This window comes from Anomaloglossus baeobatrachus, chromosome 6 (genome assembly GCF_048569485.1).
Source record: "Anomaloglossus baeobatrachus isolate aAnoBae1 chromosome 6, aAnoBae1.hap1, whole genome shotgun sequence".
In the NCBI taxonomy this organism is placed as follows: Eukaryota; Metazoa; Chordata; class Amphibia; order Anura; family Aromobatidae; genus Anomaloglossus; species Anomaloglossus baeobatrachus.
Genome location: NC_134358.1, coordinates 217119107 through 217136088, shown reverse-complemented (window position 1 = coordinate 217136088; position 16982 = coordinate 217119107). Strand labels below are relative to the sequence as shown.

Genomic DNA, 16982 nt, shown 5'->3' with positions numbered 1-16982 from the left:
CAGGTACCATACATCACCACCCTCCACCCACAAGTCCGTTAACCCACCCTAAACCCTCTCACGTTGGCCGCGCCTTCAGCCACTTCTGGCAGGATGTAGAGGCGGCTTTCATGGGCTGGTGGTTTCAGGGTATACCTGGCCTGGTGGAGCCGCGCCTTCAGCCTCTTCTGGCAGGATGTAGAGGCGGCCTCCACAGTTGGTGCTGACCAGGTACCCTCTTTGTGGTGGAGAGCCAGGCCCCATAAACAGGCGTGCTCCCTGGTTGCAGGCGAGCCAGGCCCCATAAACAGGCGTGCTCCCTGGTTGCAGGCGAGCCAGACCCCTAAACAGGCTGGCTCTGGTGGTGGTACCTCTGGGGTAACTATGTACACTGCGAGAGTTTGTGGCTATAGCCAGTTCATAGCTTTAAGGTTCATGGGTTTCTCACACTAGTTCATGTGGGCACATTTCTTAAACTTGTAAACGTTGCAAAACTTCAAACTTTAACTTCTGTACTTTACTTTACATGCTTTACACAGATTCCTCCTCACCAGGGCTTGGGCCTGTAGGGCTGTGGCACCTGTTGCTTTCTCCATCTCTGTCATCATCTGTAGTGGTCTCATCAATGGGTTCTTTGTCTTTTCTTTCCTCTTCTTCTTTGTTTCTGTAGGGATTTCTGGAACATGGTGTAACATCTAGGGCATACCATCCTCTTTCTCCTTGATGCTTGGTAAACTCCACTGAATCTCCCATCTGCAAGTTTCTTCCTGGATGTCCTCTAGGCAAATGGGCTCTAACATCCCTTCTGTTCACAAAGATGCCTTCTTTCATGCCAGGTGCAACTATGAAACCGTATCCAGATTTTAAACTAAATTCCTCTACAATTCCACGACAAAGTGGGCCTCTGACCTGGGATTTAGCTCTCCTTAAAGACCGTTTCTCTTCCAAGTCTCTGGCTGTTACTTCATCCTTCTTATCTGGAGACTGCTGTGCAGGTGGATCCCTTGTCCTGCTGCGGCGCCGTGTCCTGCGGGCTGGGTCCTGCCTGGCTGCTATCTCACCGCTTGCAGGCTCCCAGGTGATGTATCTGGACAGATCTTCCTCAGCGGAGGGTGTCGGGCTCTCTTCATCCCAGCGGGAATATGGCAACATCTCTGGCTCTGGGCATGGATCCACTGCTGATGGCTCCGGGGTCAGCTCCTCAGCCTTCTGGCCTCCTCTCCCCCTTAGTTCTTCTGAGCACTCCTGTTGTGGCAGCGCTGGGGATGGGTGTTCATCAGCTGGCCAGGGCGGTGGACTTTTTGGCGTGGATATTTCCAGAGTCTTCCTGGGGGTGTGCGGAGGGAGCAGATACCGGTCCACCATCTCCTGTGGGAACTGGGCCTCTAGGTCAGCCTTCAGCTTCCAGTATTCAAGGTCCTCTCCCAGCAGGGACTTCCTAGCAGGGACTTCCTTGGACTGGGGAGCGGTGTCTGCTCTGGCCTTGCAGGCCGGGGTAAATGATTGTACAGTCTTGTCTTTGTGGGCCGTGCCCTGCATGGCGGCGGCCTGGATCAGCGTCGCTGTCGCAGTCTCAATCAGGGTCGCAGCTGGAGTCTTAGCGGCCATCGCTACTGTGGCCGGTTCTTGGCGGGCCGGGCAGGGCATCGCTGCGGCGGCCTGGATTGGCGTCGCAGCTGCGATGGGATCTGTGCAGGCTGGGCTGGACGTCGCTGCAGCGATCTGGGCTTGGCGGGCCGCACCTGACGTGGCTGCGGCCTGGTTCAGCACCTCACTTGCGGCGCGGACGAACGTCGCTGCTGCGGTGGGGTCTTGGCGGGCCGGGCCTAGCATGGCGGCGGCCTGGGTCAGCGTCACACCTGCGGCGTGGAGAAGGGTCGCTGTGGCAGCCGGATCTTTGCGGGCCGGGCAGGGCATCGCTGCGGCGGCCTGGGGTTGGCGGGCTGCACCTGGCGTGGCTGCGGCCTGGTTCAGCGTCGCCGCGCCGGGCATCTCTCCAGGGACCGCAGGCATGGCAGCAGGGGTCGGGGCACTCGCGCTGGCAGGGGCATCACAGGACTCACCCATCGGTAACATCATCGGGGTCTGAGTCGTCGCCGCTCGGTCTGGCACTCGTCGTGCGGTTCCCCTCTCATAGGCCTGAACCGCTGCAGCCATCTCCAGAAGCTCCGCACGTCCCTCTCTGATCTGTTGCACGATTCTCGCCTCCAGCCGGTCACTGAACTGGGCAAGCTCCCGGGCCCACCAGGCAGCGGAACCCGGCTCTGGGCTCCTATCTTCAGACGCCATCTTCACCGCGTCGTCGCTGCTCTCCAGGTCTTCTCTCAGCAGCAGACTTCTGACTTCTTATTGCAGCCGAAGTGCCAATTCCTTCACTTCCTGCAACTCCTCTCCCAGCAGCAGGCTTATGGCTCCCTTTCTGTCCCGACGTCTCTGAACGCCTCCGCTCTCATCACTTGCGAGACCAGGACTCTGCAGGGGATCTCTGGGTAGCCACACCTCTTCGTGGGCGGTAACTTCTCCCAGCGCGGGCTGCTGTTGTTTTTCAGCACGCTTTTCATGGTGGCAATATGGCGGCGCTTCCAATTTTTCAAGCGGACCGCCCAGGCACATGGTCACCTGTCTGAACAGGTCTAGTCCTTATCCTGTTCGTGACGCCAGATGTGAAGCCCCACAAGTGTTGTGTCGGTGCATTACCTTCAGGGACTCCACGCAGCTGGATCTTGTCACAGGTAGGAGATCTTCTATTTAGGATTGTCGTGACGCCACTCTCAGAATTGCGGTCAGTGGGGACCGCCACTGCAGATTAAGGGAGGCCTGGGGCTGATGGTGGGTGCAGTCAGTTGTAATAGCCTCCTGAGAGTGAGGCAAGCCCCAGGGCCCTGTGTAGGTGTGTGGAACCACAAGGCGCAGAATAACTCAACACAAGCAGAATGTCTTTCAGGGGTTTTACTCACTGTTGATGGCAGGGTGAGTAACCCGGGCGTAGCTGGGATGAACCAGGCTGGAACCAGGTATCCTTCAGGCTGACTGATGAGGGTGGCTACCGACTCGCCTTCCTTAGCCCTTCTGTGGTTTGTGGTAACCCCGACTTTTAGTCCCTATGGGGGTCACCCAGGGAAGTAACTGCTCCCCTCGTTTCGGCCCGTTTGCTTGTAGCCTGGACCAGATCACTCCAGCTGCTTGCCTCCTGTGAACTATGGGCCCTAACTGTGGCTACGTGGCTGCAGACTCTGTGGTGTTGTCTTGGGGGTTTGAAGTGCCCCCTCAAGCAGGTTTGGCAGAAGAAAGCTGGATCTATCTCCGCACTGGGACCTGCTACCCGTTTGGGCCTGGTAACTCCCTGACAGTCTCCTTACTTTCCACTCCGTTGCTCTCTCTTTAGCTGTGTGTGGATTTCGGGCAGCACTACCAGGTGACCGTTCTCCCCCGTCGGTAGTCACTGCGCGGACGCTGTTAGACTGCAACAGCTCCAGGGTCTGCTCCTCACGTCTGCTTTCCCTGAGCTGCACGCTAAACTGACTCACTGTTCCCTCCTCTCCTGTTCTTGCCTACGTCACCTAGCAACCAGGCTCTCTACCACACCCCTTGAGTGGAGATGGAGGCTTCGCACCGGCTTCGCCCCCTCCTGGGATCCCCAGGGGTCCTCCCAAAGGTACATGTGTGAGACCTGATCACTATGCGCCTGTGTAGTCACACCTCGGTCAGCCTTCTGGATTACCTGTGTTGCACTGTCCCCAGCATGGGTGCAGTACTCAGTGGTGCCTGACCAGGTCAGGGGCGCCACAGTATGATAACCCTACAGCTCCCCATATACAGTATGATAGTGCTCCACATCAAGTTACGGGGCCCAATAGCTCCTCTATATACAGTATGTAAGCCCCACAGCTCCTTCATATAGCGTATGGGGCCTGCACTGGTAATGACTGATAAAATAAAAATAATAATAGTAATAATAATAATAATAATAATAAAAAAAAAATACATAGGCACATTCCTTCGACATGCTTCAGTGTCTGCAGCATGTGGTATAAGGCTCAGTACAGTAGGCATGATCTAGTGATGTTATTGCACCTCCTGTGTCCAGTATTAGGTGCAAAGGCAAAGAAAGGAAGAAGCCATCATCTCACTTCTCCACCATTATATTCAACAGAATCTGCATCCTTAGGATGTAGATACCACTGAAATCCAGACACCAGACAGGGAACCCAATGTCATTTAGCACAGGGTTGCCTCAACTTAGGGGCCCCATAGCTGTTATGAAGTCTGCCACTATGGATGCCCCTGAAGAAAAGGTCAGGGCCCACCAGCGGATTCTCCTGTCCTCTGGTGGGACAGTTTGAAGTTGCCTACCAATTTCTTTTCACAGACAACATCAATAAAGGAAAACCAGATCTATTGGAAAACCATATCTAGTGACAGAAAGGGGAAATCTCATCTACAGTATCCAAAAGCCTTATACTGCATCTGACTCCTGATAAACTGTACAAAATTAGGTGGTTAGGGATAACAATAGGAGTCTAGTATAAAAATAAGCACAATTGTGCTCCCAATAACTATAAATAATCTTTCTTTTATTTTCGAATCTTCATTTGAAAAATGTGTTACATGAAAAGGGAAATGCCACTGTTAATATGCTATATATATTTTATATATGGGCTTATTAAAAAGAGTATTAAGAAATGTAAAAATATAATTTTCCTATGCAACGATTAAAAAAAAAAGAAATAACATAAAAAAAACAACAATATAAACAAGCCTGGAATTATAGTCTACTTCTGGTGTTTTCATGCTTAGACTTAAATAATATATGGATGGGATATTTGCAGTAATTTAAAAAGTCCCAGTTGAGATTGTTAAATAGAATGATAACTCACTATTAAAAATGTTGCGGTTTAGTTGATACTAGTATATTGTATAATGTGCTGATATGTATTTATGCTAGTGACATATAAACATATACCCTGAACATTTCTGTCAGCTAGGCGTATGTGTGCCCCCTCCTCTAATGTTTATTACAGGACAGAAAATATACCACAATCATAATATCAATTGCTTCCAAACTATTTTCAGTAAGATTGTAACAGTACCTCTCGGTAATTTACTTTTCCATATTCTTCATTAAAATACTCCAGACCTCTGTGAGCTGTAAAAAAATACATTTTTCAACTTTCTTAAATAAATATCCTCATTGAGAATACATATATACATTAGCTGTAAGTTGGACAAATCTGTTAAAAGATGGCAGATCTTGCTCTATAGAAGTGACTGGAGTAAGATTTCTGGAGTAAGGAACATCACAACTTATCATGAATCTGTGGCACTATGGCTCTGTCTTGGCCCAGCTCAGCGTATGTTTGCGGAGCTGGGAGAAACTAGTTTCAAAACACCAAGAGTCACAACATTTTTTAGCAAAACTTAATTGTGCAAAATTTGTTAGACTTTTTAAAGCAATTAATGCCAGAATTCACCTATGGCCTCAATTCATTACTACTGTCAATTTTCACCCTGGTATTGATGAGGGGGTGAGGTGGGAACCTGTCAGGTGCAATATGGACCCAAAATCACTAGCAGTTCTGGGTGCATATTGCTAATCCCTGCCTAACTGTCCCTGTATCTAGTAGCATAGATAAAGGGATCTTTATAAATACTTTTTATAAAGATCCTTTATGATATGCTAATGAGCCCAGTGACTAGTCACAAGGGTGTTAGTTCCCTTGACTAGTCGGCCCCCTTAGTGTGGCGCCCTAGGACCTGGTCGCCACAACGGCATTGCCCTCCTGAGGGTTAATGCGGAGCCTGGAGGTAATGGGGAAATCTACTGGCCAGTAAGTTAACATCCACCGCAGTTTCTCCCTCAGGCCAGTAGGGGGAGCTCTGAACCTGAAGTTTCAGGGAGCTTCCTTAAGCCTGACCTGGGGGAGGAGTTAGTTAGTCTGTAGGGAGCAGCAGAAGTGAACAGACACAGAGTGAGCTGTCCTGTGAATCTGGGGCCTAGAGCTGGAGCAGTTTGGCCCAGAGAAGCAGGAGTAGCTGAGAGGCAGCAGAGAGACTCGGACATCGGAGTCTGTGGTTGCCAGGGTATAAAATCCGTCCCTGGTAGCCGAATCCGAAGGGCAGGGGAGCTGCAAGCCCCTGGCCCCAGACACATCCAAGGTACCGCTGCAGCATCAGGGCCCGGTGTGGACCCCAGCGGAGAAGCACCAGAGAGTGGGCCTGCGCAGCCACCTACAGAGGGAAGGGACGTGCTATTGGTCCCAGCAGCGAAGAGGGCCATTGCTGGATTCAGAGAAGCAGGGTCCTATCATCACCAAGAAAGGTACAGGAGTAGGCCTCATACTCAGCTGGCCAGAAAGATCACCCCAAGTACTTCCAGGCCGACCGGATCCCCATCACCACCTGTAACGGTCTCCCAGGACTGGACTGTTCCCAGAGTAAAAGAGGAAAAGGTAAAGAGACTGTTGTTTGTGCCTGGTTCTTTCCTCACCTGTCGGCCCTGCACCGTGTTAGTCACACAGCACCATAGACTTTCACAAGCACCAATTGTGCCCCGGGCATTGCTCCACCTGTGGGGAGCAGTACTACCATAGCTGCTATATCATCATCCCGGAGGCCTCACACAGCAGCGGCGGCTTAATAGCCGCATGCCACAGGTGGCGTCACGAACACAACCAGTAACAAGCAAGCCACATATTCAACTGACACCCACCAGGGCCACGGAGCCGGGCCCAGCCACCACTGACTACCACCGGACTAGTCCGGCCCGGCACCGGGTGTCCCATAGCCCTGGGGTGGGCGAGTCATTAGCATTTAAGCACACCCCTGTGGGAGTGCTAACATGCTAATGAATGCGTAGCATCAGAGGCATGGTCAGTCACCTCTCTGCTGTCACTGCGGCCGACGCTGGTTTTCGTCTCAGTGCGCATGATCAGAAGTCCCCTGACTTCTGGTTATGTGTACTATGAAGCCGGGTGTATGTGTTGTGTGTTCAAACTGGTGTAGTGCGCATGACAGAAAGTCCGGGGACTTCTGTTCATGACCATAGGCCCGGCGTTCTGAGATGGTGCAACGGACACAGGTACGCGCATCACTGCTGCGGATGATAATGGGCAATGAATAAGATGCTAAGATGAGCGGAATGAGCGCAGAAAAGTCCTTACAATTAGTCCCTGAGCTCAGTAGCATACTATAAGGGATCTTTAGAAATCGTTTTCTAAAGATCCCTTTATCTATGTTAGTGTAAACAGGGACGGTTAGGCAGGAATTAGAAATATGCACCCAGAACTGCTGGTGGTTCTGGGTGCATGTTGCACTTGACAGGTTCCCTTTAAAGGAAACTTGTCATGACAAATATTGCTATTAACCTGCAGATATAGGGTTAATATTGTTACAGATATGACTGGCTGATGTACTGAATGTGTTGCTCCAGATGGATAATGAACTGTATTCCTCCATGGAGCCGTCGACTTTCAGTCATACATGCATGTTGACACATCTTCAGTCAGGGCCGGCTCCAGGTTTTTGTGGGCCCCGGGCGGAAGAGTCCCAGTGGGCCCCATCCACACGCAGACACACATACGTACACATACATATACATATTTAACGACAAACTCACAAAAATACATATAGAACTGACACATCTATACAGTCATATACACTGACATACATAGATACACATTATACATGCATACAGACACACACACACAGCTCTGCTGGATACATACATACAGACACAGCGCTGCTACATACATACACACATAGCTCTGCCACATACATACACACATAGCTCTGCTATATACATGCACACATAGCTCTGCTACATACATAGCTCTGCTACATACATAGCTCTGCTATATACATACACACATAGCTCTGCTACATACACACATAGCTCTGCCACATACATACACACATAGCTCTGCTACATACACACATAGCTCTGCTATATACATACACACCTAGCTCTGCTACATACACACATAGCTCTGCTATATACATACACACATAGCTCTGCTATATACATGCACACATAGCTCTGCTATATACATACACACATAGCTCTGCTATATACATGCACACATAGCTCTGCTATATACATGCACACATAGCTCTGCTATATACATACACACAGCGCTGCTATATACATACACACATAGCTCTGCTATATACATACACACATAGCTCTGCTATATACATACACACCTAGCTCTGCTATATACATACACACATAGCTCTGCTATATACATGCACACATAGCTCTGCTATATACATACACATAGCTCTGCTATATACATGCACACATAGCTCTGCTATATACATACACACATAGCTCTGCTATATACATACACACATAGCTCTGCTATGTACATACACACATAGCTCTGCTATATACATACACACCTAGCTCTGCTATATACATACACACCTAGCTCTGCTATATACATACACACCTAGCTCTGCTATATACATACACACCTAGCTCTGCTATATACATACACACATAGCTCTGCTATATACATGCACACATAGCTCTACTATATACATACACATAGCTCTGCTATATACATGCACACATAGCTCTGCTATATACATACACACATAGCTCTGCTATGTACATACACACATAGCTCTGCTATATACATACACACATAGCTCTGCTATATACATACACACATAGCTCTGCTATATACATACACACATAGCTCTGCTATATACATACACACATAGCTCTGCTATATACATACACACCTAGCTCTGCTATATACATACACACCTAGCTCTGCTATATACATACACACCTAGCTCTGCTATATACATACACACCTAGCTCTGCTATATACATACACACATAGCTCTGCTATATACATACACACATAGCTCTGCTATATACATACACACATAGCTCTGCTATATACATACACACCTAGCTCTGCTATATACATACACACCTAGCTCTGCTACATACAGACAGAGACAGACACGCGCGGCTCCGGGGGGCATAAATCGGGGGGTGGGGAGGGCACATACCGCTCAGGTCACGGTGGAGAGGGGGCCCACACAGCGCCGGAGGGACACGCTGTGCTGGGGGTCGCTGGCTGGCACTGCAACTCTCATCTGTGGGACTGAGCAGGATGCCGGTCTGTAGCTCCGCCCACAGATGAAGTTCAAACCAGGAAGTCTGCGCGTCTTAAAGAGACGGCGCCGCAGATTCCTGCCGAGGACTGCGGTCCCCGGAACTCGGCCCGGGGACCGCAGAACTAAGGAGAGTGGGCCCCGGCCAAGGTGCACCAGAGCTGACGAGGCCGAGTGGGCCCCCCCGGCTCTCCAGGGCCCCGGCATTTGCCCGGGTATGCCGGGTGCTGACGCCGGCCCTGTCTTCAGTCACTGCTCATTGCAGTGTAAACGGCTGTTGTAAGTAGAAGTGAACGAACCTGAGGTTCGGTTTTCAAACCAAACGTTAAATTTGAAAATCAAGGTCTGGGTTCGTGGATCAGATGCTGTACGTGCAAACAAAACTCGTGCGAGCAACGCTGTGCTCTGGTACCCTTAGTGCTTAGCCCTGTGCGACAGCATGCAACAAAAAAAAAAGTATGAAAAAGGTCACCCACCCGTCGCCAGAAGTATTCTGCTTATGGCTGTCTGTATGTGGGTCAAAGTGCCAATCAGTGATTTGATCCGGGGTTGGGGTCAAGCTCAAGCCTGTGGAGCTAGGCTTTTTGCTGCCGGCAAACCGAGCCTCGCCGTAACCGCTCATCTGTAGTTGTAAGCACGTCCTGGCACTATGATTGACATGATGCCAGTGATCATAAGAATAAAAGATACACATATTTGGTATCACCGCATTCAGAATGACACGATCTAGCAAACTGTCACACTATTAACCCCTACAAAGAACATCATACAGAAAATAAATAAAAAAAACAGTTTGCCAAGATGTCATCCAGCTCCATTAGAGGAAAAATAAAAAAAGCTACAGCTCTCATTATAGTGATGCAAAAACTATACTTTTCCTATGAAATTGTTTTTATTGTGTATAAAATGGCAAAACATAAAAAATGTTATAAATGTGATATCGTTTTAATTGTACTGACCCGAAGAATAAAGCTCTTTTTACTTTTACCACACTGTGAACGGTATTAAAAAACCCAACAATCTAATAATTGCTGTTTTGTGTTCATTCTGCATCATAAAAATAACAAAAAATATTGTTTGCTCAAAAATGGTACCAATAAAAAGGTTAACTAATCACGCAAAAAAACAAACCTTCAAATGACTATGACGGCACAAATATATAGAATTATTATAGCTCTCAGATTAATGTGATACATAAACTTTTTTTTTTCTGTAAAAGCGTATTTCAGTGTGTGGTAGTTGCCAAACATAAAAAACGTATGTAAATCTGGAATTGCTGCAATAGTACCAAGCCGAAGAATAAAGCAGTCTAATTACTTATACCGCATAGTGAACCAAAATGAATGTTAATTCTGCTTCCCAAAGATCACAGTAGGTCTCATCCCATATTTATCCTGCGCTCTATGCTGAGCACTTATATTAGAGTTTCCATGTAGGTAAATCTCTGAAATACATGATTCAGACAGAATCTCAATGGAAAATTCCCTATAATGAGCTTGATGGAGACACTTGGGACTCTCTCTGCCCTCTGATCCGGCCGTACACTTCTTTTAAGGTGTGCATAAAAGTGTGGTCGACAACCTGTGTTGTGCACATCCTCAAGGCCAAATACCGCTGAACAGAAGCCCAGAGTATATCTGCTACCTCATTAGTGGGGGGTTTCATCTGAATGACAAATTTTGTATGTACAATTTTGTGTTCCAGAAGTCAAATGGTGCTCATTCCTTTCTCTGTCGTTAAGGGGTTAAAGTGTGAAAAAATAAATACCGTAAATAAAAATGGTAAATCATCTACACATTACAATGTTAATCACAGACAGCACATTGATAGTACACTGAAGCCATCCGTGTGCTGTCTGTGATTTTCACGAACCCATAGACTTGTGTGGATATATTTGATCCATGGCTCTGATCATAAATGGACAAGTCTTTATATTTTTTTTTCAACATACGATCGGCAAAAAAACATGAACATGTGAAAAGCATAAATAGCACCATAGACTCTTATGAGTACAAGTTCTATTCATGAAAATCACAGGTAGATGATTTATGGATGATGTCTTATGCGGGCGTCACGTGGTACGAAATATCGGGCGATATGCCGTCGGGGTCACGTCGTTAATGACGCACATCCGGCATCGTATGACATATCGTATCATGTGACACCTCGGAACGACTGTTAACGAGCAAAAATACTCACCTTATCGTTGCTCGTTAACACGTCATTCATTTTCAAAAAGTCGTTTCTTCTTCTGTGCTCCGGTTGTTCATCGTTCCCGTGGCAGCACACATCGCTCCGTGTGACACCCCGGAAATGATGAACACTGCTTACCTGCGTCCCGCCGGCAATGCGGAAGGAAGGAGGTGGGCGAGATGTTACGTCCCGCTCATCTCCGCCCCTCCGCTACTATTGGCCGGTCGCAGTGTGACGTCACTGACGCCGAACGTCCCTCCCCCTTCAGGAAGAGGATGTTCACCGCCCACAGCGAGGTCGTTTGGATGGTAAGTACGTGTGACGGGGGTAAACGAGTTTGTGCGACACGGGCAACAAATTGCCCGTGTCACAAACGATGGGGGCAGGTACGATCGCTAATGCGATCGCATGATAGATCGTCTCGTGTGACGCCCGCATTATAGTCAGTGGGATCCTTCTATCACTGCTTGCATGCATTACATAACAGATTAATTCGCTCTATAAATGTATGTTCCTGTTCCTAGAAAGGAACAGAGAAACAAAGTTCAAAAGAGCAGAGTAAATTCACGTAACAGCCAATATGGCCTTACTTGTTTTTACAAAAGTGGCTCTGTAATCTCTGGTCCATATTCATCATTTCATTTGCGCATGTGAAGTGATGGCCCAGGGGTACCTCCGGCCGTGTAGTCGTGGCACTGGTACTGAGGCAGACCCCCGGTTCCACCACTTCTTCAACTTCTGGGACTGACTTGAATGTGCAGGGTGTGACGTCTCTCTCTCCGGCCGATGCATAAAGAGTCTTCAGGCAAAAGTTGAGATGCATAAAAACTGACATTTATTCACACAGAAAATAACACTCCGGTCAGCAGATTCCGGCAATATTGGTGGAGCTGGGGACAACCTGCCCAAACGCGCCCTCTGGTGGGGATATGCCCTAGATACTCCTCTTCTCCGGGCTCCCACTCTCCGTTCAAGCACGCACTGGACCCACACCAGCGGAATAGACCCTGAGGTTGCGTCCACCTCCTTTACTCCGGTGTCCCCTGGTGTTCCGCTCACACACTCACACTTGCCGCTCCAGATGTTCACAGCCTGCTGTCCCGGATCCTTCTCTCACACACACACAGCCCCTTCCCTAGATATCCGGCCGACTCCTCCTTCCCCGGTGGCAACAGCCGTCCCACCCGGCCACTAGGGGGTGCCCTAACACAACACATACATAATAAAAATCAACACTTTTAATAATCACAATGCCGGGTAAACTATGCTAAACTAGTAGGGGGTAGGCCCACCCACTACATGCCTCCCCTCTTAAAATCCGAGCCTCCCGGCAAGGCTCTCAACTGTAAACACATTAAAACATCAAAACCTTTTTGGGTCAGTCAACGACCACAGCGGCACCAGTTCAGCGGCGCTCCCGGTCTTTAGGGGCGCTTAGTGGCGCAGCAGCGCTCCCGGTCTCTAGGTAGCGCCCGGAGGCTCAATAGCGCTCCCGGTCTTAGATGGGCGCCCGGAGGCTCAATAGCGCTCCCGGTCTTAGATGAGCGGGCAACAGACCCGTAAAACTTTAACATAACTGCTGCCGGTTAAACAGCACCGGACTTAAACAACAGGTGGACAGTGGAGACTTACTCTGGGGGCCAGGCCCGCTTCCATTCCTCTGCTTGAGCCTGGATGTAAGCCCCCAGAGATTGTCCCGGCTGGCGGCGGATTCTTCTGAAGGACACAGGGGCGAAAGGCGGCTCCACTGGCGCAGCTGCTGTAGCTCCTCGCGGCGGTGATGGCGTCGCTGCCCGGGATGGTGGTGGCGCGGGTGGCGACGCGTCTAGCATGATGACCGGCTTGTTGGTAACATTTTGTGTCACCGCTACCACGGATGGAATCTTCTCCGGGTCAGGGGTCGGTTCCGTCGCTGTTTCTGGGGCAGCAGCCATGATGCGCCGGGGACGAGAGGGCTCGGACGGAACCGGTCTGGCATGGCTCCGGCGTCGCTCTTGTTGTTCCTCCCACTCCAGCTCCTCTTGCCACAGTTCCGCTTCCCGGGTGGTTGGCATGCGGTTAACGGCCACTGCAAACAGGCCGCGACTACCCGCGTCCGGCAAAAACTGGACCTTTTCGCCCGGCCAAAGGGTGTGGAGACGTCGGGGCAACCCCTCCACATCCAGGTGGACCCTATTGTAAAAATAGTCATCCCCGGTGCTGATCTCGCGGATGAAGCCGTACCCTTCTTTCTGGTTGAATTTTACCACCACGCCGGTGGTAAACTGCAGGGCCAGCTCCTCTCCGCCCGGACCGGACAGCATCTTCCTGACAAGATTTTCAGCCAGGAGACGTTCCTGTACAGGGTCGAGCTTCGGGGACGGCTCTCTGGGGTGCGGCTCAGCGGGCGGGACGACTACCGTGTCCCAGACGAAGCCACGGTGGTCTTTCTCCAGTCGCTCGGCAAAGTCTTCGGCCGGCTCGGACACGGGGGCAGATGGTGGAGCAGCGGCGTCAAGTTGTGAGGTCTCCCACGGGAAGGCTGTAACTCCCGGACGGCTTCCTGATGGAGTAGCATAAACCGCCCGCACTTCAGTGATGGTGCTTCCGGTCTGTGCGTCCCAGGTAGTTTTCCACGACACTTTGTCAGGGCGTGTAGAACCTCCCGGTCCGGTTGGGAGATCCACCAAAGCTGCTTCACTGGCAGGAGCGAACCTGGGTCGGCCCCGGCCTAAGCTGATCAGCGCCATGGTGGTAGCCAATTCCTCCGGTTGTCCAAGTGCTGCCATCTCTAATCGCTGTATAGTAGCAAGCGGCAGAGTCATAACGCAGACTGAGGAAAAAGGAGGCGGGCTTCTGTTTCCCGCTCTTAAACAGAATCCTCCCCCAGCCTCACGCTTTCTCTTGACTCCTCCGCGGCGGTACTTCTTTCTTTTCCGAACTCCGCCCACTTTGTATGTTTTCCTCAATGCCCTGGAGCTGGCGCCTCCCCTCTTTGGGCGGAGTACTCCGTACCTCCTCTTCGGCACCGGCCAGCCCCAGGCTCTTCTTTCGGCGCCAACTTTTCGCGCCTTTTCTTCTTCCTGGGCCCGGTCCAACGCTACGGGCCCTGTGTTCTCTTCCCACCAGGGGACTCTTCTTCCATAATCAGGATCCTGTACTTCAGGGACTACCTGATCTTCAGCCTCTTGGGTCCCTGGCAGGAGACTCGGATCCTGCCGACTACGCCACATGAAGTGATGGCCCAGGGGTACCTCCGGCCGTGTAGTCGTGGCACTGGTACTGAGGCAGACCCCCGGTTCCACCACTTCTTCAACTTCTGGGACTGACTTGAATGTGCAGGGTGTGACGTCTCTCTCTCCGGCCGATGCATAAAGAGTCTTCAGGCAAAAGTTGAGATGCATAAAAACTGACATTTATTCACACAGAAAATAACACTCCGGTCAGCAGATTCCGGCAATATTGGTGGAGCTGGGGACAACCTGCCCAAACGCGCCCTCTGGTGGGGATATGCCCTAGATACTCCTCTTCTCCGGGCTCCCACTCTCCGGTCAAGCACGCACTGGACCCACACCAGCGGAATAGACCCTGAGGTTGCGTCCACCTCCTTTACTCCGGTGTCCCCTGGTGTTCCGCTCACACACTCACACTTGCCGCTCCAGATGTTCACAGCCTGCTGTCCCGGATCCTTCTCTCTCACACACACACAGCCCCTTCCCTAGATATCCGGCCGACTCCTCCTTCCCCGGTGGCAACAGCCGTCCCACCCGGCCACTAGGGGGTGCCCTAACACAACACATACATAATAAAAATCAACACTTTTAATAATCACAATGCCGGGTAAACTATGCTAAACTAGTAGGGGGTAGGCCCACCCACTACACATGTTCTTGTCTACTTTTGTGCCTTTTATTGTTTGCACCCTATTCTTTATTCTATTTGCACCTTTTTTCAATATATTTTCTTTGCTAGCCTGTTTTTTGTTTGTTTTTTTCCTGATTCATAAATTTCAATCTTTTATAAAGTCGTAAAATATGGCACAACTCGTCTCCAGTCATACCCTGGTATATTTTCTAGTGTGAAAAATTCATAGAAACAAAGGGCAAAAGTGTTTACCTGCCAAGGCCACAGAATCAAATGCACATGTGTGAACGCCATTTGTATGCAATTTTAATACTAAGCAATCACCCCCTCCATGAAGTGGCAGTGTGCGAGTGGTTTCTCCATCCGTACTTTGCACCTGTTGCCTCCATCTTTATTAGTGGGTTTTGCTGCATCCTGTGACTGCATTTGATTCTGTGGCCTGGGCAGGTAAACACTGTTGCCTTTGTTTCTGTGAATTTTTCTGACTTTTTTGGGGAAAATTTAGTTCCTCTTTTTGTGGTTTAGCTTTTATATTTTCGAGTGTGGAAGTATTTTAGCACAATTTTTGTGCCATTTTGTGAAACTTGCACCTTTTGACGCCAAAAGGTCACAAAAACAGATCGAGACAGAAAAAAATACCTTTTTTTCATGAATTGCGTACGCTGTTTTAGGCCTGTGCCACACATCCGTGCCTCCGGCACGTGTTTGTCATTTTTTACACGTACCGGCGGCACGGAGACACTTTAACCAATGCTACCCTATTGTAGCAGGCACACACACGTAAAACCACACGGAACGTGTGTCCGTGTGCGTTTGTACGTGTGTGCGATTTTCAAAGCGCTGACATGTCCGGTTTTTCACCGGCAGCACGGGTGTCACACGGCCCGCACCCGCACCACACGGGTGTAGTGTGGATGCGGTCCCGTGTGACACGCACCGGAGAAAACACACATGTCAGTTAAAAAAAACAAAACATTAACTCACCTTCTCCAGCCCTCCTGTCTCTGCCGCTGCAGCCTCTTGCTGCCGACCGCCGCTCATTATTCTCATTGAATATTCACTTCACTGCCTGGCAGCAGCAGCAGCGGGAGACGGGAGGGCTGGAGACCGAGGATCAGCACCACGGACAGCAGCGCGGACATCAGGAAGGACCAGGTGAGTATAATAATTACTGATTCTACGTGTGCTATCGCGGATAGCACACGTAGAACACACGTGTCACGCACGTACCAGAGACACGTACTTACCTGCACGCAACACGCAGGGAAAATACGTGTCTCTCGGCACGTGCGTGAAATTCACGTGAGTGTGGCAGAGGCCTTAAAGAATTTGGTGCCAAAACCAGCAATTAATATGAAAAGGCAAAAAAAGTAAAGTCACAAAGAAAATGCAAAAAATTAATCAGGGCCTATTTATGTTTGTAGATATTATAGAAAAACTTCTAATTTCTAGATGACAATTCTTACAAGCTTTCCCTTTCTTTTTTTCTACTGTGTTTACTTTTTAAGGCCTAAAACACACATCCATGAAAACCACGTCCGTGTAAAACGGGCCGTTTTTCGGGTCCGTTTTCCGTTTTTTAGGTCCGTTTTTATGGTATGTGTGGCCTGCGTATGTATCCCGTATGCTAGCCGTATGTGCGTGTGAAATGTCCGTGTGTGCCTGTGAAACTTAACTGACATGTGTTTGTGTTGTCCGTGTGAAATATCCGTGTGTGATGCAAAATGTCGTTTACTACATGTCGGCAGACAGCGGACAAAGTAGCAGGATGAGAATGAACTCAGGTGAACTTCACCCGACTTCATTGTCATGCCGCGACTCTGTCTGTGTGCCGT

At 49.6% G+C, this 16982-nt stretch overlaps 1 protein-coding gene across 1 annotated transcript in view; it reads right to left on the bottom strand.

The window, feature by feature from the left end:
* GPLD1 (glycosylphosphatidylinositol specific phospholipase D1) overlaps positions 1-16982 on the bottom strand; it is an 89794-nt gene that overhangs the window by 69925 nt on the left and 2887 nt on the right. The window contains exon 2 of the mRNA XM_075316432.1: positions 5070-5125. Coding sequence (XP_075172547.1) covers positions 5070-5125 — 56 coding nt within the window. The remainder of the gene's footprint in view (positions 1-5069; positions 5126-16982) is intronic.